Raw genomic sequence first — 22,661 nt, 5'->3', positions numbered from 1 at the left:
AAATAAATTGAAATTCAATTATTTAGGAGTGGAGCTGGTCCATAATGATCCTTTACTCCCACTTTATGTGAATTCGGCCCCAAGTGGGCCACGTGTCCGCGAAGCGGTTTCTTTGGCATGGAGCGGTTCCACGCGAGAGAACAATCGCAAGTCGACCGTGATAAAGAACGCCCTATCGAAGGCAGTCCACGGCAAGCAGTAATTGGGGAAAGAAAATTTTGCGAATAACGGCCCCAACGGCGCGGGTGCGAGTTGATATAGCAGCGCCCCCTTATAGATATTGCGACTCGACATTCCCGTGGACAGGATCAGCACTTCGCACGCGGGAGTCCTGTGACATTAGGCCAGCCGTTAGTAGCCAGTGCAACGACAGCACGGCTTCCGATTTATTTGAAGTGGCGCTCTCGTGATTGAAGGATTAACGGCTGACCCGGACAGTTTTTGCCTTTAGATTGTTCTTGCAGTGCTTGTATTATTTGCCGCGCGCCCTATGCCTATATTGTTGGACTACAACAGTGTCAAAATGTTCATTCCGGGGACCGGAGCCTAGATCTACTCGCAAGGCAGTTCGCGCACTCGTATAGCAACAGGCGCGCCTGCCCATCCTGATAACGAAACGAATATGTTATTAATGAAGGCCACCGGGAAGTAATGAAAATATCAAATATCTTACGGGCTAAAAGCTTTCTGAATTTCATCCCGGTTTCTGAAGGTTTTTTGTTCTTACGAACTCCTTGTCGTTAGGTGGTGCCTTCGCTATCGTGTGCTTCACTCATCAACATCAGCCGGCCCCGTTCTTGTACAAATTGTTCTGACGTGTAAACAGCTTTATGGTCCGTGCCTAGTTTCGAAGTAACAGCGGGAAAATAAAGTGACGCTTTCGCAAGAACGACGAGTCACTCATAGCGATAGCGAAGTATCGGCCGTATAATTTGCTGTAAACATTCAGTTACAAACTAAACAAGCATGGTGTCACATGTGCACAAACATGAACAGATCTAACTTGATGGCCATGAGCACCTGCTGTCACAACGCCGGGGAAATGAGGAGCTCCGTCAATGTGGAGCGAATGTCTCGTGCTGACACTTGCTTCACCGCATCTATACGAAACGTCGCGACCTCTAACAATATGCGTGCGGGAAGACAGCACGCTTGAAGCCATCAGCCATCTCGACTCGCCCGTAACCAAACCACCCGCCGCAGCTTACTCAGGCTCACCTCGAACATACGGCGCGCCAGCCGCAAATACGCTCAAACGCGCGGACAGCCATGCACAGCCACGGCCAGGCTAGAGGAGGAAACGTTCGTCTGATCACGCGACCTCTAACATAGAGGGCGCGGGAAGGCAAGACGTCATCCTCTTCATCCGCACAATCAGCTTCGTCCTGTCGCTCCGTAAGAACATGAAGTTTAACGCAAAATATGAACCCTAAACTACAATGAACACTGTTATTGAACAATGACTTTATTTCCCATGTGGTTATTTACGCTTCAAGTTTGTATTATTATTAATAATAATAAAAAAATAATAATAATATTATAATAATAATAATAATAATAATAATCCTGTTTTATGTCCACCGCAGGACGAAGGCCTCTCCCTGCGATCTCCAATTACTCCGGTCCTGCGCCAACCGATTAGAACTAGCACCCGCAAATTTCCTAATTTCATCGCACCACTTAGTCTTCTGCCGTCTTCTACTGCGCTTCCATTCTCTTGGTATCCATTCTGTAAACCTAATGGTCCAACGGCTATCTAACCTGCGCATTACATGACCTGCCCAGCGCCATTTTTCGCTCTTAATATCAATTAGAATATCGGCTATACCCGTTTGCTCTCTGATCCAAATCGCTTCTCTTTATGTCTCTCAAGGTTATGCCTAACATTCTTCGTTCCTTCCCTCTTTGTGCGGTCCTTAACATGTTCTCCAGCTTCTTTGTCAGTCTCCAAGTCTCTGCCCCATATGTCAGCACCGGTAAAATGCGCTGATTCTACACCTTCCTTTTCAATGATAATGGTAAGCTTCCAGTCAGGAGCTGACAATGTCTGCCGTATGCGATCCAACCCATTTTTATTCTATGAATTTCCTTGTCATGATCAGTGTTCCCTGTGATTAACCGACCTAGGTAAACGTACTCCTTCACAGACTCTAGAGGCTGACTGCCGATGCTGAACTCTTGTTCCCTTGCCCGGTTATTCATCATTATCTTTGTCTTCTGCATATTAATCTTAAATCTTACTCTTACACTCACTCTGTTAAGGTCCTCACTCATTTGTTGTAACTCGTCTGCAGTATTGCTGAATAGAACAACGCCATAGGCAAACCGAAGGTTGCTGAGGTATTCGCCGTCGATCCTTACTCCTAAGCCTTCCCAGTTTAATAGCTTGAATATTTCTTGCAAGCACGCAGTGAATAGCATTGGAGAGATTGTGTTTCCTTGTCTGACCCCTTTCTTTATAGGCATCTTCCTACTTTTCTTGTGGAGAATTAAGGTAGCCGCGGAATCTCAGTTTATTATGTCCTAGTCATTATGGTATAAGCCCGATCCATTATGCCCTAGCTTCCAAGTAGCTACAACGAAAGCCATGACCACGGAAAACCGTCGCCTACAGACCGAATCAGTGAAAGCGACAGCATACAACAACAAAAGCGCCCGTTTAAGGCGTGGATGTCGTTGAGTTGCCCACGCCAGAGTTTCTAATGCTCTTTCGAGAGCACAGTAAATGTTATCTTTCTAAAGACCACGCTTACCTTGGAGATTTTGTCCTTGAACTCCTTGATGATGGCTTCCACTGAGACTCCGGTCACCTTGTTCTTGCGCACGGCCTTCTCGAGTTCTTCCCTTGCTTCGTCGTATCTTCCCATAGCAAGGAGCCAGCGCGGAGATTCGGGTATAAAACTGAAAGAGATTGGAGAAGGCAGCCAGGTAGAGTGGAGCCGCGTAAATTTAAGCTCAATGGCAGATAGCGATTTTCTTTTACAGCGAAGCTGTCTATGGTTAGGATCTGGCGGATCCCGTCGGCGCGTAGACCAGCAATTTTTCATACGCGGGCCGTTAACGAAGCTAGTGCAACACCCGGCCGACTCGCGGCGGAGGTGAAGCAGGCGTTAAGCTCTCCCGATACGTGGGCGGATAAGATTATGCAATACCGTTCCGATCTGCGGCGTTCACCTGACGCAGGCGTTAAGCAGACCCAATACGTGGGCCCATCCCGAAGATGCCAGTGCATATCATCGTTGCTGGCAACACCGTTGTCGACCAGAGTGTCCAGGGTATCCTTCTGTGCAGCTTCCATGGCGGTGGATACCTTGCACACTCGGTCCCATGTGACCTCGTCGTCGGGCAACGCGAGAAAAACGGTATCCGATGGTGTCGCTCTGTAGTCTAGCATTTAGACGGTCCTGTAGAGCGTTTTGCAGGAAAGTTCCAGAAGGGCATGTCGCGGCGAGCCAGTTCAATTCCACGAGAAACTGCACGATGGCTTCACTTGACTCCTGGTTCCGTCTTTAGATGTGGTATCGCTCGGTGACCACAGACCGCTTTAGAGCGCAATGCTGTTGAAGCACTTCCTTGGCATCTTCGTACTTGACCTCGGTGGGCGTTTTCGGCAGTGATAAGCCACGCACTGTCACACATGCATTCTCTCCGAGGACGGCCAGAAAGATTTGGAGCTTCTGCCCGCCGTCTATTTCATTTGCTTTCGCAAACAGATCGAACCTTCCTAGGTAGACGTCGATGTTGTCTGTGTCCGGGCCGAACTCCGGCAGCTTGCCTAACGTGGTGGCCATAGATTCTGTGTCGCTTTGTCCCATCCTCGTCGTCAACGTTGGTAAGGAAAACACAGATGTCTAAAAGCTGTTTATTCCATCTGACAGCAGTATAAAACAGGACTCGATATAGCTTGGGCACCGCGCTTGAAAGGCAACAGCGCTAACAAAAAGATGTGCGCGCATAGTCTGCGCACTGAACAGCAAAGGGGCAAGTAATGGCCGGCAGCAACTGCAAGGCTAATCCCACCAGTAGCCTACAACCACTCAACTCAACTCAGGTAATTGTCACAGTCGCGTTTCATGCGATTACAGCAGATGCTCTGGCAGAAAAATATGGCACTACAAGACAGGACTTGCAGTTGGAGCTTACTAAAGAATTCCCCGAAGTGACGTCTGACTTTGGCGGACTACATTACATGCCACATCGCGAAATTATACGAGAAGTCTCTCTGGCGACAAAACTACGAGTTGTGTTCGACCCATCATCGCATATAAAAGGATATCTATTGCTGGAGGAGCGTTCGAAAAACGGGACAAGCTTAATGGATTATCTGCTTCAACTATTACTCTGTTTTCGACGGTTTAGAATAGCCTTAATGCTTGCACAGAGGACAAAGAAAAACCTCTGGGAGGATTGACGAGCAGTTCAACAGCAGTCTTGGATATGCGAGGGAACTCCAAGGAAGAATACTTAAAATGTCCTACACATTCAGTAACGCAGATTCTATCTTCGGTCAAGACGGACACGGGTCACACCTTACTAAGAACATAATTCAAGATATTCGACCTGTTATTGCAAAGGTTATGGTATTTGATGGTATATTTATGGTATCTCGCAAGATGCTGAAAGACGGAAAGAACTGGAAGTGACCTTGAAGGAGTGATGCCATGTAAGCCGCTCAGCGAAGGACCCCCAAGATTTCCCGATACGCCAGAACTCAACTAAGAGAATAAGACACAACTGAAGAGCTGAGGATTACTCTCCTACAAACGAAGCCTACGTCGAACTGCCGCTTTTTGACTTGTGCCTAATTACAAGCACGAGAACCGCTCTAGGTATGCACAGCCCGCTTTCTGGTTAGGAATTCGAGCCATAGAAATACTGACCCCACTTCCTGCAGCATCTCTAGCTGAACGCAGGCTACTCGCAGAGATCGTATCCGATAACTTCAGTACCGTCAAGAGCTTATTGATCACCTCTGGCAACGATGAGAATCATGAAAAAAGTATCTCCTGAAATTAAGATCTCTGAAGCAGTACCCTGAGATATCATATCAAAGTATAATAGTGCATGACGTCATTTTCACCGCAAGACGACGGAAAGTATTGATGTCTTTGGCCCCTGACTCGAATACTGCAAGCATATCCCTGCCACGATGGATTGGTGTGGGCTGGTTTGATAAAAATGGAAGGCGGCACAGTCCTCAGCAATTTGTCCAAGTTCTGACCCACCTGAAGATTCCAACTGCTTCTAGTACGGCGCAGAATGTAGAAAACAATGAATTTAAATAAACGTGGCCAGCCAGTGTAGACGCACAAAAGGAAGAAACGTTAGAATATGTAGGTGCTACTCCAGGGTCCCGCTTGCGTTTTTTTCTAAACCTTTGCCATCTATACGAGCTGTCAAGAGAAACATTAAAACATCGGCTGTGTCTGATAAAAAATTGCAGTTTCGCCAAAATTGCGAAGCAGCGATAGGGATAGCTACAGCAGCATTGAACGCAGGTGGACTCCCATCGCCGCGTTCTGTAAAGTTGCTCCTCGTGGCACTCGACCTAGACAAAAGATGAATCGAAACGCCATTCGCTCCTCGTCCGAAATGGTCACTGCGTGCTTCAATGCGAATCCGGCGCGAAAATTTCGTAGCCGGGCACTCTCGAAATCTACTAAAGTACACTGATACGAGTAAAGTTACGCGTGTTGGCGAAGCTACTCGACGTCACAGGATTTACCGCAGAACGTTACGGAAGCGCAAGGTGTTTTTTTATTTTTGAGATGACGCTAGCTCCTCTCGGAGGAGTCCAGGAAATGCAGGACGAGATTCGAGCCCAGGTCCATTCATGGGTTCAGCAATGCATACGTGTTCTCTGGAGTCGTGCCTCGCGCAGTGTTCAGGAAGGACACACTCAGCCCAGAGACGGATCATTGTGTTGTACTCGGTGTGATTTTTACTTTTGCGTTTAATTCTGTTGCTTTGCAGGTCGATCTCAACTCCGCTCTATGACTAAAGTATTGTTATGTAGTCTGTTACCCGTTGCCATAAAAAAGGAAGAAAAAAATATAATCATACAGCCCTGCAGCATGCATAGGAACGCTGACCACGTACTTTTCTTGCAATTAGAGCGACCTCGTGACGTTTCTCGCTGCAGGTATGGATGTTACAATGCTCCGATAAGTGCTTTTTAAAAGCTACAAAGCGTTGCCGACGTGCGGTTTTCTTCTCAAGAACGTGAGCGCTCGGCCATTCGCAAGTTGCTCTGTCCAAGCGGAAATTCTCGCGTGTCCGAACTTGGCTTCTGTGTGATTATGATAGTTACTGTATCCGCGGTCAGTGGTTACCCCCACAGAAACCTCTTTCAAAACGAAACATTTTTTTTCTACAGCGTGTTCGATCACGCGGTTCGTAACGGGGATCATGTTGAATCATAATCGACCGCGTGTACAAATAAAGGCACGTTCAATGTCGCCTCATAACGAACTCCAATTTACCGGTGCATCGTGTCTTACGCAGTCACTGCGTTCCATTAGTGTCAGTGTCGTAGTCACATAACTGCCGGTTCTGCTCAGATGAGTGTGTGTTGTTTAGCTCTACATGCAATGGACATTACATGGTTTAAGAAGCGCTGTTTTCATCCTTCCTGCTCTTTCTGTTCTTATTTCGTAAGACTGAAAATAAAGAGTTCTATATTCAATTAAATATCGAAAGCCAGTTTTAACAGCGTAGCTGTTTAAGGTTTTAGTTCCGCCGTGGAACCTAACCAGAAAACTCAGCCCAGCTGTGCGCCGCCTTTCGTTTCCTAACAACCACCTGCGAGAGCAGCAAGACACACAACCTTCTCACACCCCACGCGCCCAGGGCGGAGTCGTGACGTCACAGGCGAGCAAAAGCTCGGAAGAGCCGGCGCGGCGAAACACCTCTCGCCTCCTCTACTCCGTGCGTGCGTGCTGCTGCCATGGGAAGAGCGAAGAACGTCTGGACGCCCGAAGGAGAAGCAGCTTACCAAGGAGAGCGCCGTACTGCCAAGCGAGAAGCGATGCCTCGCCGCCGAGCTGATCCGGAACACCGCGCCGAAGCTGCGACTGAGAAGAGGCGACTCCGAGTCGAGGTTCCCGAGTTTCAGCCCAGGGAACGCGAGAGTCGGCGCCTGAACGCTCGACGTCGCCGAGAAATCGATCCCGGCCTGCGACTGCTCGAAAACTTCCAGCGTCAAGCCCGCCGAGACAATAACTTAGCAAAACCTAGCACAACCTCGCAAAACCTACAAAGAACTTAAGAAAGTCGCGTAAAAGCTAGGTGATCACAAGATCTGCTGTTGACTCCAGCCTTGCACCACTAGTGCAAGCTGCGAATGTTTTTTTTTTCTTTTTACCCCCACCCGAATATCGGGTCGGTACAATGCAGCCATTTTTCTGGTTCGATTCTATTGCTGTCTTTTCATTCAACGCTCACGACCGGCGCCTCCCGATGATCTGCGGGGAAGAGCGCCAGTGGGTCCACCGACGAAGCACGAAAAGGAGAATAGGAATAGAAGCGTGATACGTATTGTCCCTGCTTTGGTGTATCCGATTAGATTCGAAGGTCTTTGTAATCGAGCACTCATAACCACCACTATGGGCATGTTCGCCGTGTGTGTACTTACAACCAGTTGACGGCACCGCCGAGCGCAGCGATCGTGATGACGCCCTGGAAGAGCATCCAGTCCCGAAAGAGCCACGCGAGTCCCGTCATGGTCAGCAGCCCGGTCGTCCAACCGCCGGTGGAGATGAGCGAACCCAGGGCCCGGTGGCGGGCCGACAGCACTTCCATCGCTGCGTGGCGATTGTTACCCTTGCTTACACTTTACTGCGAGCAACTATCTCGAAAATGCGCAGACGCGTGTTGCGGACAAAATTTTGTGTGACTTTAATGACTTGTCTAGCCATCACTACAGCTGTGGCACGACTCAACTTGTCGCAGTCTGTAATGTGCAGGAGCTTAAGGTCGCGCAACTCCCTCGTGTGTTTTTTTTTAATTTTCGAATACTCATCGAGTCGCCCTATCTCGCTATCAAATATTACTGCCCTATCTCAATCGTATGACCTCAGGGGGGGGGGGGGGGGAGGTAGGAAAGACCGCTTTTTTATCATATGTATTTAGGGAGAGGTTGGTGCCTATATGTGGCGCCGGCTACTCCTCTTCTCCTAGGTGATAGTTATCGTCGAAAAGTTGTCAACAATCGTAAAACTGGACTAATAAACACATGAGCAAGCATTCACGTACTAAGTGTCAGCACTGCAAAATATATAAATGTTCGCGCAACAGAAGAATTCCATAGCATAAATGCTCACAAAACCGAACTGTTCACACGGTTGCATTTTGCTTTCATTCATAGTGACGTTAATTACGGTATTGTTTAATGGGGCAACACACGTACGCTTGTCACTTCACTTATCGATTCACCATATCCAAAATTAGTCAATACGCATTATCACTTCTAGTTCCATGCAATCCAATGCCTCAGTTTTACTTCGCGTGTACAATATCTAGCCTGTTAATAATTTGTTCCAGATTAACATACTCGTTTTATTCCACAAGATGCTTCATAATAACCTTACCTTTCCGTTCATTGCAGTTGACCTCTTGCAGAATAAAAATGTAACCATATTTGCGGCTAACAACACTTTCTTGTTACCCATTGTTTATACCAATTACGGCAAAAAAAAGAAACATCTGTGTTCGCTTCAATTTCTCTTTAGAATGAGTTACCGTCAACTATAAAATCCTGCACTTCACTTCTCTTGAAATCTTTAAAAATTACAGTAAGTATCATGTCCTACGATAACTGCACTACGATCCTGGCGGTGTATCTTTGACTTCTGTCTCACATGTCACATCTTGTGTTTCATCCATGGTTTTCCCGGCTTTCTTTTATGACATGCTTCTTCGAGTTTGCTTGATTTGAAATGAAAATTATAATAATGTATTTCATCTGTCGATGTTTTTTTGATACTAACGCTCATTCGCTGTTTATAGATATTGTTACAAGCACGGGGAAAAGGGGTTTATTTAGGCGTGCGAGAGCAGGAACGGCAGGCTACGAACAACAGGAATGGCCGCTGCACAGTCTTCGTTCTTCTCTTCTTCTGCCTTCATGATCCCCGCGTCCCTTTTACGCGCTTGGACGTAACATATACCTCTCCTCGCAGACAAAGCCCACTGGGCGAGTCAACTAGCTTGTCGTGGCGTGCATGATTTCAACCGTGCGACATGCGCGATTTGTGTCCTAGCAGAACGTCTACCAGTGTTCGTGAGGCGCGCGAGAGTATAGTTCACTTCACTGACTTTGTCGATGACAGTATACGGTCCATCGTAGTTTGCCAGAAGCTTTTGGCACAAACCGCGCTTCCTTGTGGGAGTCCAAAGCCAAACGAGATCACCAGGGTGATATGTAACAGGCCGATGTCGTGCGTCGTAGCGGGCTTTGGAGTTTTCTTGTGATGCTAAAGTCCGCAGACGCGCAAGTCTCCGAGCCTCTTCAGCGAGGCATAGCGTATCGGCGACCGTAGGATTGTCGTGGTGGTAAAAAGGGAGGACAGTGTCGAGCGTATACCGGGGCGGCCGAGAATATAGAAGGAAGAAGGGGCTGTAGCCGGTTGTCTCGTGCTTGGCGGTGTTATAGGCGTAAGTAATAAATGGTAAAACTTCATCCCAATTCTTGTGATCGGACGCAACATACATGGAAAGCATATTTGTGATTGTTCGATTAGTGCGCTCAGTGAGGCCGTTCGTTTGCGGATGATACGGCGTCGAGTGCCTAAGGTGCGAGTTACATAAACGCACAAGCTCTTCCACGATATCCGCCGTGAATTGACGTCTCCGGTCGCTTATGATAACACCAGGCGGTCCATGTCGCAGAACAATAGCGTTAAGTAAGAAGAGTGATACTTCGGTGGCAGTGGCTGATGGTATAGCCGCCGTCTCGCAATAGCGCGTGAAATAGTCGGCGCAGAAAATTATCCAGCGGTTCCCCTTAGATGACTTTGGAAAAGGGCCTAACAGATCAATTCCAACTTGCCGAAAGGGTGAGCTGGGAGGCGGCACAGGTTGAAGGAGACCAGATGGGGCAGTGGTTGGGCGTTTCCGACGTTGGCACTGTATGCAGCTGGCGACATACAACTCAACCGAATGTCGCATCCGGGGCAAGTAAAAGCGTTCTTGAATGCGATAAAAGGTGCGCACAGTGCCTAAGTGACCGGAGGTAGGGTCATCGTGCATAGCCTGAAGGATTGCTGGCCGGAGACGCTCCGGCACCACTTGAAGGAAGCGTGCACCCGTGCTTGAGTAGTTCGTTTTGTACAGGAGCCCGTCTACCCACTGCGCTCTACCCCAGCTACCCACTGCGCCATTAACCCCGGAGACTTGCCGCGACGAACCGCTGGGTGCAAGGTGCCCTTCACCGAGGGTTTACGAAAGGCAACGCGTCGGCATCACCCGGAAGCTACCCACAGTGCATCAGCAAGAATAGAAAAGGCAGCGCTCGACATTCATCGTAGCATTTGGCAGCGGTGACAGCCAGTAGGCGCAGGACTAATCAGAGTGGTTGTTCTACTACAGGTTGGTGCTGTTTCTCTGTCTGTTACAGACGCGTTTTATTTTTTTTTATTATTTGTAACCGCTGCCAACTTGCTGTGTCATTCTGCTTATTGAATTTCTTTTTGCACATTTTGCACTTTCTACACTTGGTGATGTCACAGAAGGAACGGGATGCACGCTCTGACCTGCGCGAACTACGTTCCGAGATGAAACAAATGAAAGAGGGACTTGAATTCATGGAAAAGCAATTTGAAACAATGAAGCAACAGTTAATGGAAGGGCGCACCGAGAGAGAAAGCTTAAGGAAGGAAAATGACAGGCTGAAGGCTAAATGCAGTGAAAATGAGTCAATCATTGTAGAGCTGCAGAAGCGAGTTGTTCAGGGTGAGCAGTACTCTCGCAGGTCGAATGTGGAAATAAAAGGGCTCGTTGAGAAGAAAAATGAAAACATCATTGATCTTGTAGGCCTGATTGGTGGTGTCATTGGCGAACCCATTTCTGCTGATGATATAGAAGTGTGCCACCGAGTACCGACTCGTGAGCACGGCAAAACTAACGTTATTGTTCAGTTCAAAAGCAAGCAGAAACGGGACCACGTCGTCGAGAAAGCCCGCAAGAGCCGCATTCGGAATCGTGACGTAGGAATCTCCAGCGAAGCCCAAATCTTCGTGAATGAGCATTTCTGTCCGACACTGAAGCGGCTGCTTGCACAGGCAATTGCAAAAAAACGGGAGAATCAGTGGCAGTTTGTGTGGACTAAGAATGGGAAGATTTTCGCGCGCAAGACACAGTCCAGTCAGGTGGTGCGCATTGAAACAGATTCTGACCTCGTCAAAATTGCCTAGGGTACTTATGCTTATAATCTGTGTTACGTTTTCTTGTACACGCGATGCTGAATCAAGAGTTTTGTCTGCCATGTGAACTTAAAGTTCCGGTGCAGTCGCAGGGCATTTTCACTGCCATTCACCTCAATGTACGTTCCGCCGCCACTAAGCTCGATGAGTTAAGCACATTCTTTAATGAATTCAACTTCATGTTCGATGTGATAATGTTGACTGAAACGTGGTATCACGAAGGAAGCGACATGTTAAATATGATTGAATACAATCATTATTTTATCAATCGAAGTGGTCGCCGTGGTGGCGGAGTGGCAATGCACGTAAAAAAACACATGCTCTGCGACATAATCCCGGAATTTACGTGCGTTACTGCTGACTATGAAGTGCTTTGCATAAAGAACAATATCAACATGTACGTGGCGTTTTACCGCCCACCGTCTGGTGATATGAGTGTATTCCTGGAATTTATTGAGGAGATGTTAGAATACTCAACAATTCACCAGTATAACACTCTAATAGGCGGCGACTTTAACATAAACCTTCTCAAGGATAATTTGACCTCCCGGGAATTTCTTAACAAACTTTACACTTGTGGCTACAATAACGTCATTACTACGTCAGCACGCGTAACGACAACTTGCCAGTCCATACTAGACTTGTTTATTGTCAACGTAGACACTGATGTAAGCGCAGCTGGCACGGTATGCGCCGGCGTAAGTGACCACTGTCCTGTCTTTATTGCTTTTCCTAAAGCTACTGAAAATGAAATAACTTACCAGGATATCGTTAAACATAGATGTATGTCTAGCAAAAATATGACCTCATTCCGCATGCGTATGCTGAGGGAAAATTGGTCTTCTGTTTACGATAAGCTAGACCCAAATGAGAGCTATCGTGAATTTTTATCTATATTCACTAGTCATTACAACACATCTTTTCCTTACGTAAGCACCAAAGCTAACAGAAAAAGAAGAAAACCTTGGGTAGGGCGCGAGCATATCAACATGATCAAGAAAAAAGGTCGCCTTTTTCAGAAGTTTTTGCGCAACACGCGATATTAAGGAATTTGAGGCCTTTAAAACTTACAGAAACAAACTAACTGCCGCGTTGAAAAAGGCAAAGGCCTCCTACTACAACCACATGTTTTCTGACATCTGTCGACGGCGCCCAAACCAAGTTTGGAAAGCCATCAATCAGCCATTGAACCGCAAAGTGGGTCAGAATACATTAACGGAAATAACCATTAGCGGAAACAAACTTTCCGGTGTGCATCTGGCCGAGCACTTCAGTGAGCACTTTGCTAATGCGGTGCAACCACTGGGAAGCATTGCTCATACTAACATTAATTACCATAATACTGATACAATTTTTCTCGCACCTACATATGAAGCAGAAATAGTATGCACATTTCTTTCTCTAAAAAACAGTAAAGCTGTCGATGTCGATGGATTTCAGGTAGAGGCAATTAAGCACGTAATTGACCTCCTTGCTCCTTGTCTAACCTACGTGTTTAATCTAGTCTTTCAGTCTGGCTCTTTCCCAAATCTCATGAAAATCTCAAAAGTTTCTGCTATATTTAAAGGTGGAGATAGTAATGATGCTAATAATTACCGACCAATTTCTATAATTCCTGTATTCTCCAAGGGATTAGAGAAGATAATATTCTGCTGCGTAAATAGCTTCTTCAACAAACACAATATACTTTCGGAGTATCAGCACGGTTTTCAACGTGGTAAATCTACACTGACTGCACTGTTAGCTCAAAAAGAACTGATAATTAATAACATCGAAGAAAGAAAGCTTACGCTGGTCGTTTTCATTGACTATAGCAAAGCCTTCGATACCCTAAACCATTACATTTTACTCGGGAAATTAAGTGCTTATGGGGTACGTGGTGTAGCTAATTCACTATTTAGTTCGTATCTGTCTGAGAGAAAACAATGCGTCTCAATTGCTAACTGTCTTTCATCTTCTAAAACCATGTCTTGTGGCGTACCTCAAGGAAGCATTTTAGGACCAATGCTCTTCAATATCTACATAAATGATATTGTTAAGATAAACAATGACGCCTCATTCCTGCTCTATGCGGATGACACTATTATTTTCGTTTCTGGACAAGATCCAACTGAAATTGTTGCGAGAACTCAAAGTGTACTTTCAGATGTGCTGCAATGGTCTACAGCTAATGGCCTACGAATAAATGCGAAAAAAACAAAAGCTGTCTTTTTCAGATCCCGAGGCACAGAAGTCATCGTGAACCAATCATTAACGCTTGAGGGAATACCCGTCGAAATAGTGGAGAAACATAAACTTCTGGGCGTGACTTTTTCTGCTCATATGACATGGACGTGTCATATTGAATCACTGACTAAATCGTTATCGCGTGCTGCTGGTGTTCTGTCACGAAGTAGGCACTTTCTTCCAGAAAATGCTAAACTTCAGATTTATCATGCTCTGTTTTCTTCCCATATAAATTACTGCCTGTTAGTCTGGGGCACCACAACCTTTAGTAACATAAATACAATTCACCTATTGCAGAATAGAGCACTTCGGTATATTGCAAACGTCCCGCGCAATAGTTATACAGTTACATTGTTTACCCGCTATAAAATATTCAGTGTGAAACGCATGTTCGATTTTCGTTTAATGTATGCTTATTTCTTTTCAAACGAACAATTCAAAGTGTTTATTAAAGATTTATCTAATATAGGCATGCATTACACTGATTCACGCACCCGCAGCACCGACAAGTGGCTTGTTCCTCGTTCCCGCACGACCTATTTTTTGCAGTCTCTTAGATTCACACTGCCGTCCCTACTTAATAAATATGAAGAGAAAGACGCCAACTTTTCTACGTTTACAAAAAAAGAAATGCGTGAATTTTTTCTAACTCTTGTCTAATGTGTTCTGTACTGCCCGAACATGATCAAGTATGTTTCATTACTCCTTGTAACACGTTTATTTTCGTCATTTTATGATGTGTGTTCACGTGAACATTGAATATTTCAACTATAATGTACAACTGTTCTGGAGTGTACTTATATATTGACTTTATTTCTTCTACTGTTCCGTTGTTGTATTCGCACAACCTCTTAATTTTTTTGAACTGCATTTTTTACTTGATTACTGTAAATTTGTTTTTGAACGTATGAATCGTAATACCGCTGTCATGTACGTGGGCCTTCAGGTATTTTCAAGTGGTGTTACTACCGCTTTTCGCCTAAGGGACCCCCAACTGTCGTTGGAAATAAAGATTTGATTTGATTTGATTTGTCACGTAGACAGTAGCTGCTTGTTGCACTTGAATGGGCAGAAGTGAAGAGTGGCTCCAATTTGGTGTCTGTCCGTTGTTCTGCATTGAACGCATCGATATCTGGAAAAGCGGATGTCACAGAAGCGACGAGATGATCAAAATCGTCTGCGTCGCAATCCGTCGTGGTAAGCGGCATACGAGAAAGGCAGTCTGCGTCAGCGTGTTTTCGGCGACTCTTGTAGGCAACAGTGAAGTTATATTCCTGCAACCTCAAAGCCCAGCGCGCAAGGCGACCACAAGGGTCGCGAAGGTTCACGAGCCAGCACAGGGAATGGTGGTCTGTGACGACTAGGAATGGGCGTCCGTACAAGTACGAGCGAAATCGCTGAACTGCAAAGATTACAGTGAGGCATTCTTGCTCTGTCACCGTGTAATTTCGTTCAGGTTTGCTTAATGAGCGGCTTGCATAAGCAATCATGTGCTGACGGTCGTCATAACGTTGGACTAAGACGGCACCCAGACCGACGCCACTAGCATCTGTATGGATTTCTGTCGGCGCAGTAGGATTGAAGTGGCGAAGGATAGGTCGGGAGGTCAGCAGGAACTTCAAATGATGAAATGTAGACTCGCACTCGGGCGTCCACTCAAATCGTGCGTCTTTATGTAGCAGATTTCTCAGAGGGTAAGCGACGTCAGCAAAACCAGGAATAAATCGGCGAAAGTAAGAGCAAAGACCCAGAAAACTATGAAGTTGCTTCACTGACTGCGGTGCACTGAATGCCTCAACGGCTGCCGTCTTGAGGGGATCAGGCCGGATACCGTCTTTGTCAACAAGATGACCCAGCACAAGGGTTTGACGGTCACCAAAGTTACATTTCTTGGAGTTCAGAACCAGGCCGGCGTTTTTGATGCAGTCGAGGACAATATCCAGATATCCAGGTGCATATTGTGCTCATTGAATGTGCGCCCGAATATAACAACGTCGTCAAGATAGTACATACAGATGTTCCATTTTAGCCCACGCAGAATGGTGTCCATGAACCTTTCAAAGGTTGCTGGAGCGTTGCACAAACCAAATTGCATCACATTGAATTCGAATAATCCATCCGGGGTTATGAAGGCAGTTTTCTCCTTGTCTGCCGGGTGTATCGGGATTTGCCAACATCCTGAGCGCAGGTCCACTGAAGAAAAATAAGAGGTCGAATGAAGTCAATCAATTGCATCACCAATCCGGGGCAGCGGGTAGACATCCTTCTTAGTCACGGCGTTTAATCTTCGATAATCGACGCAATATCTCCAGTTACCGTCTTTCTTTCTGACGAGTATGACCGGAGCTGCCCAAGGACTCGAGGACTCTTGTATTATCCCATTTTTCATCATGTCACTCACTTGTTCCCCGATTATCTTGCGCTCGTTAGGCGACACCCGATAAGGCTTTTGCCTGATCGGGCGCGCAGATCCCGTATCGATAGTATGGCGTGTTCGTGACTCGGGAATCGAGAACGCTTTGTCCGGCTGCGCAGAGTCAAACACTGACAGATGCTTAGAAAGCATATCCAACAAGGTATGGCTCCCTTGTGCTGAGCGACTTGTTTATCATAGACAGAAGCTTTTTGTCTGAGACGTGGCGAAGGTCCGCAGGTTCACACGGCGGGTCTGTTAGTACGGCTACGGACGAAGACGTGTATTCTGTAAAGTAGGCGAGTTTCAATCCGTTTGGAAGCAGGACGGGTTCACAAGCCGGCCGTCACAAGTTCACAAGTTGGCCGTCCACAAGCCGGCACGCCCGTTGCCGATGGATACCACACAATGAGGGACAAAAACGTTCTTCTTCACACAATTTAGATGCATTGGCTCTACGGAGGCATCGAAACTGTCTGGAACTTCACCGCGACATACAACCGGCACGCACGCAGAGGTGGACGCAGGCACAACAGTATCTGCAGACACACAAAGTTTACCTTGACTGCAAGTCTCCTCTAAGAGCCCGGACGAAACATGACCGTTGGCGCAAACTTCCCCCGTGCCACAATCAACGGTCGCACCACACTGCCGCAAAAAGTCGATGCCCAAAATCACTTCGTGCGTCGATCGTGGAATAACTACAAACTCAATCGCGAAAACTCCACCAGCCAAGGATACTTTAGCAGTGCACACACAAACAGGGCGCAACGACTCGCCGCTCACTCCACAAAACGTTGCAGCCTGGTCCCACGGAAATACAACTTTGCGCCCCAACCAACCTTTAAAACCGAGACTCATTACGGATACAGTTGCTCCGGTATCCACTAAAGCCATTGTAGAAACACCATCAACAAGTACATGCACTTTGTTCTTAATCATAGCAACTGCAGGGGGCATTTCTGTCGATAGCACGTGTCGAGCGACCTGACCCCCATCGGCCGCGCTAGCTAGTTTTCCGGTTGTGAAGGCGAGGCGGAGCGGCGCACTGGCGATGGAGCTTGACGTAAACGCGGTGCACGAGAAGTTGGCGGTGGCGTCAAACTCCTGTCAGATGCCGGCGAGCGGCTCCGGAAGCTTCTCTGCCAGTAATCGTTGCCAGGAGGGACGCCAGCTGACCAAGAGGTGGTGTATGGTTGTTTAGTTGTCCTCGTAGGAGGTGTGGTCCTTGTTGAAGACCCTGATCGACGATTCCACGTTGTTGGGCGACGATTGCAAAATCTCGCTATGTGGCCCGCGACACCACATTGGAAACACACCGGCAGATGCCACAAATTTCGGTGTTCTTCCATGTAGTCCCGCATGTTGCTGTCGACTGCATAGCCAGCAGGTGGGTCCCATTCATCATGGCTAGGCATCGGCCGCTGGGAGGCGGGCGTGCGGCGAGGGCGTTGGTCGTAGTCATGATCTTGATAGCTTATGGTGCCTCTCGTTTGTGGGGTAGACCTATACTCGACGGTCGCTGAATGAACCGTGGGTTGACATGCGGTCGAAACGGCCGTGTTTGTCATCTCGTGTGGTAAGTACGCACCAGCGATACCGGGTGTGCAACGGTACATCTCTTCCCGATGGAGCAACTCTTCGCGAACAATCTGCCGTATTGTTGATGGAAGGTCAACACACGAACTAGGGTCTACACTTGCCACCGTTGTGACATTAGCCAGGCGACCAAACTTTGGTATTATCCGTCGCATCTTCAGCGTCTCAAAGGTCCTGCAGTGGCGAATGACGTCAGACACGGAATCCAAGCTTTCCTTGCCGATAGAAAAATTGTAGACGTCTTCGGCTATTCCTTTCAACAAATGTCCAACTTTGTCATCTTCAGACATTTACAGACTATTTACAGACTATTTTACACAGTTTCAGAACTTCTTCGATATAAGTCGTACAGGTCTCGCCGGCTATCTGAGCTCTTTGAGAAAGCGTCTGTTCAGCGCGTTTCTTTTTTGCGCTAGAGTCTCCAAAACACGCTCTGAGCTCCTCTACGAAAAGCTCCCATGAAGTGAGCGTGTCTTCGTGATTCTCATACCAGACGAGCGCTGTGTCGGTAAGGGAAAACACAACATTGGACAACTGTGCGGTCGAGTTCCAACCGTTAGATCGGCTCACCCTTCGGTAGTTAGTAAGCCACTCGTCGACATCTCCTCCGGCTTTTCCTCCGAAAGTGAGTGGCACCCGGTAGTATTGCCACGGAACGCCAGGTGCTGGTCTTGAAGCCGCGTCAGAACCTTCGGGAATCTGGCAGGCGTATTCAGGCATGTCAGGTGAGGGTGGCGGAAGTCCGGCAAGTCGACGGCTACGGCGAAGTTGTAGCAGCGTAGGCTCCGTGGTTACGAGGTGTACCCCGCACCTCCACCAATTTGTTACAAGCACGGGGAAAATGGGTTTATTTAGGCGTGCGAGAGCAGGAACGGCAGGCTACGAACAACAGGAATGGCCGCTGCACAGTCTTCGTTCTCCTCTCTTCTTGATCCCCGCGTCCCCTTTACGCGCTTGGACGTAAAAAAAAAAAATATATATATATATATATATATATATATATATATATATATATATATATATATATATATATATATATATATATATATATATGCAGATAGATAAATACATAGATTGATAGGCTCAAAATAACTGAAGTAGGCAAATAATTCTAATGCCTGCGGTGCCTTCGCACGTACGGCGAGCCCGCACCTTGCGTCGATTCATTCCGGACGCTAAGCTGCAGAGCGGTGCTTAGTGCTCGTGCGTTGTCGTGCTGTGCTGAGCCGCACTTATCGGAGGCCCGAGCCGGTGGAGATTGCCCGAGCGCTCGCGACTGGGTCCATCGGTGATCGTGAGAGCGAACAGCGTAGCCGCGGGGACCTTTCCAAGCGGCGTGTCGTGGGGAGCCATCCTCTCGCAGCGACATGCTAGCGGCCGCCCCTGTCTCCATACTCGCCCTTGGCGCTGCCCTTTGATGCCCGCCCAGGACCGGGCGTTTGTGCAGTGTTGGGTGTCGCCGGAAACAATAAGCGGTTGCTGCTAACATAGGGCAATGCTGTGCTGTCCTGCGTGCGTAGCACTGGTTAATCCCCTTTTGCGGCCTGAGCTCGCGCGCAGTGGCGCGCTAGGGACTGACGCGGCCCTGTGGCTCGGTAAGCTCGTACCCGCGGTGGATGGTACTGCTGTGAGATACCAGACCCCAACAACGTGTGTACATGAACGGACTTGCGTGCGCTCCGCGCTTCCTGTGCGATGAATGAAGGTCTTTCTTTTCTTTCGTGTCATTCTTTTATAGAGTATATGTAGGCGAAAATACGGTGGCTAACCACTCTGATTTTTCACTAAAGACCTTGCTCTCTCTCTCTATCTCTCGCCCAGGTACTGGACTATACTGCCGGCGACATTGGCGGTATAGCGACGCTATTTGTATGCTTGTGAGACGTGTCTGCGTGCCTCGCGTTTGTGGAGATTTTTTTCTTTATTGATTTTCCCTTCATTACTCATGTCCGTGATTTTTTGGGGGATATTTTCGGATGGCCGGCCCTCGATGAGCCCCACCTTCCCAAGTTTCTATATTATTCATTAAACAAATTAATTTTTCATTGCTTCCGCGTTGAGCATTCGCCAATTTTACTTCGTGGACTAGAACAACAACATATTGAGTGAATTTAGTCTTAGTCAATCGTCTTCGCTTGCGTAATTGGCGCTTCCCAGTGGTGAAGTGAAAGGCCAAGACCCTTTATTCCTCCCCTTCCCTATCCCACCTTTCGCTTTTCACAGCAGGCACCGTTTATATTCTTTAACGTCGGCTCTGCTTTGTGAATAGGCTGCATGGGCATTGCGTTAAAAAGGATACCAGGTACAGTATTTCCCTGGGACAGTACTATTTCCTGTAGCATCGACAGAATAGCTGATTGGTAGAATTGGACTGGCAGTTTGTGGACATGAAAATCTCGCGGTGCCCTGCCCCTTTATTTGCTTATGAAATTCTCACTAAGCCTTTAGGGATTCTTGTCGAAGACACCGGCGATGCTGGTGAACATGGTTCCATGAAAACATCAAAAAGGTAAGGCCCGAAAAGGGCAGCTTTTACCTTAAAAGTGTTCTGCTATACTATCTTAATGCACAGTAGCTGTTGGCTGTGGGACATATGCATATTGTGATCATAAAACATTGTGCCGCGTTTGAAGAGTGCGCAGTAGCCGTAAGGGGCTGAATAGTATTTTGGGAATGGTTCTTGAGTGGTTGCAGGATGAGACCGTAAAGTGAAGCGTCGTACTGGTGTGACGCTGCAAATCAAATAATTGGCCACGCGTACTTTCTTGCACAGTATCCCGGAGAGGAGAAACCCATAAGATATCTTACTTTGGACAGTTGTTTGGATATACCATTAAGGTCGAAACCTACGCCCCACAATCGCGGGCTTTTGTAAAGTTCCTGGGGCCGAATCCAGAAAACTTTTTGTTCATAAGGGCTGTTTTTCATTGGCTGATCGCCATTGCTAATAATATATCACACATCACTATTGGCTGACACGAACGCTTTTAGCGTAAGAACGTTTTGTGAATACGGGCCTTGGTTATTTTAAAAAAAAACAAGGTCTTCTATAGATCGCCCCGCATTAGAACACGAGACGCAGGTACACCCTGTTGTGCGCTCCTTACATGCCTAACATAGTGAGTAACTTGAGAAACAGTTCTGCATTGTGCGTGTTTCTTTCTCCCCTATTTATCGCTTCCCATTCCTCCTCACGCGGTAAAGGGTGGCCGACCGGAGATTATCTTGGTTAACCTCCCTGTCTTTCGTTTGACTGTCTCTCTCTCTTTGCGACGAAATCTGACTTAGGTAACTGGTTACGCACTACACGGTTGAAAATTGGATGTTGCTTGGGCTCATGCTTTGACCCACAGTCAACACAGAAAGCATTTCATACGCACACATGGTGTACGTGGTGTTGAGGATGCCGCCGAGGCCCAGAGATGCCACGAATCTGCCGATGTTGAGCATGAGGAAGCTCGTGGAGAGGCACATCACGACGCTCGCCAGGACGGGCAGCGGGGTCATGAAAACAAGAGCCCTCTTCCTGCCGTACCTGCGACACACGGGTTAGCATGTTTGAAGAAAAAGAAAGGAACCATGCAAAGGCGGGGATACGTTGCTAAAAAAAAAAAAGTGTTGCGGCGTATTCAGTGAGCCTGTTGGTATCTACGTTAAAGAAATGTTTCGTAAGTTGTTTCAGTTCCACACTATGCAAAAGAGAGGCACGATGAGTGCAAAACAATTCAATTTCATATCCTGATGTACACCATCTGCTTAGGCACTTCTCTGAGACTACCGGTGAGATGTCCTTTGTAAGTGCCGTCTTTCCTTTGTAAATGTCCTTTCTCTGTAAATGTTCTTTGAGCCTTTGAAGCACACGCTCAGTTTCGTCAGTGCAAAAGTTCCGGCGGCATCTCACAGGGGTGGCTGGGCTCTTCCTCTCGATCCACTAGTGGTCCAGGTGCCTGACCTGAGTGATTGTACTACGATAGCACTACAGGATTGCACCACGTTAAATATCGATGGGCTCGTGTTGCAAATCGCATATTTATATCTTCGCGAACACACATATCGTGCACTGGTGTCATGATCGGTGATACTGATAACTTGAGGCGCTCGCTCGACCACCTCCTCCCTCCCCCACCATCTCTCTCAACAAGCAAGCAGAGAAAAATAACGAGCACCCTAGTCCTCTAGACGGGATCCCCTTGAGCGAGTGAGCGCACTCTTGAGCGCTTGAAGTGTGCCTTCAAATACTATAGCAAGGACCTGTAGGCGTAAAGGAAGAAAATAAGCCTGGACTCAGGTCCGACTCCTTTCGCGGAATTTCTACGTTATATGTTTTCACTGGGTTATAGAGCAACTTGCAATGAACGTGTATCATAAAGGTATTTTCTGGACACAAGTCCGTATTTTCTTTTCGCGTGCGTACAGTTTCGGGAATGAACTTCTCCCGTATCCTGAAAATATAAAGTTTTCGTACGAGACTCCTCAGCGCGAATTCGGTGAATCAGTTCATATATAGAAGAATCATCGTATATCTACATAATTCCAAGAATCAGATTCTTTTCTAACTTTTAAAGGCCCATAAACAATTCTGAACTCGAGGGTGAGCGAGCGGTTTCTTTTTCGCCTTCATTATCCCCCCAAAACGGACGCTCCCTCCTCTACGCCAAGCACTTCCCTAGAAGACACGTGAAGCCTCAATACCAAATGTCAGGTTGATGCTCTTTTCATGATAGAAAACGCCATTCCACTTATTATGACTCAGCGTTGTTGTCGCCGCACGCTCAGGACAAAGCACGCCACACGAAGTTATAGACGACGTTATTCAGGTCGTTTTATACTTTTCATTTCCAAGCACTCGTTTCCTAAAAAGAGCAACGCAATTTGTCTTTGCGCGCATGACATGCGCATTTATTGCGAATAGTTGAATTAATAACGCCATATTTTCTTTAAAATTATCAATTTGCAAAGTCACAAAGCCGTTTGATGCTGTGAATACCAAGTTTAGGTCAGTC

General features: G+C 47.1%; 1 protein-coding gene and 1 pseudogene across 2 annotated transcripts in view; both read right to left on the bottom strand.

Moving 5' to 3' along the window:
• Positions 1-22,661, bottom strand: part of LOC126518495 (organic cation transporter protein-like) — a 124,364-nt gene that overhangs the window by 30,057 nt on the left and 71,646 nt on the right. For both annotated transcript variants that reach the window (XM_072285868.1, XM_072285869.1), the window contains 3 exons: positions 21,039-21,193; positions 7,634-7,802; positions 2,754-2,901 (listed from right to left, as the gene is read on the bottom strand). In XM_072285868.1, coding sequence (XP_072141969.1) covers positions 2,754-2,901; positions 7,634-7,802; positions 21,039-21,193 — 472 coding nt within the window. The remainder of the gene's footprint in view (positions 1-2,753; positions 2,902-7,633; positions 7,803-21,038; positions 21,194-22,661) is intronic.
• LOC140215512 (uncharacterized) lies at positions 3,067-3,794 on the bottom strand (annotated as a pseudogene).

Source organism: Dermacentor andersoni, chromosome 1, assembly GCF_023375885.2.
Source record: "Dermacentor andersoni chromosome 1, qqDerAnde1_hic_scaffold, whole genome shotgun sequence".
NCBI classification, from domain to species: Eukaryota; Metazoa; Arthropoda; class Arachnida; order Ixodida; family Ixodidae; genus Dermacentor; species Dermacentor andersoni.
The sequence above is the reverse complement of the archived record's forward strand: the minus strand, read 5'-3'. Positions and strand labels throughout refer to the sequence as shown.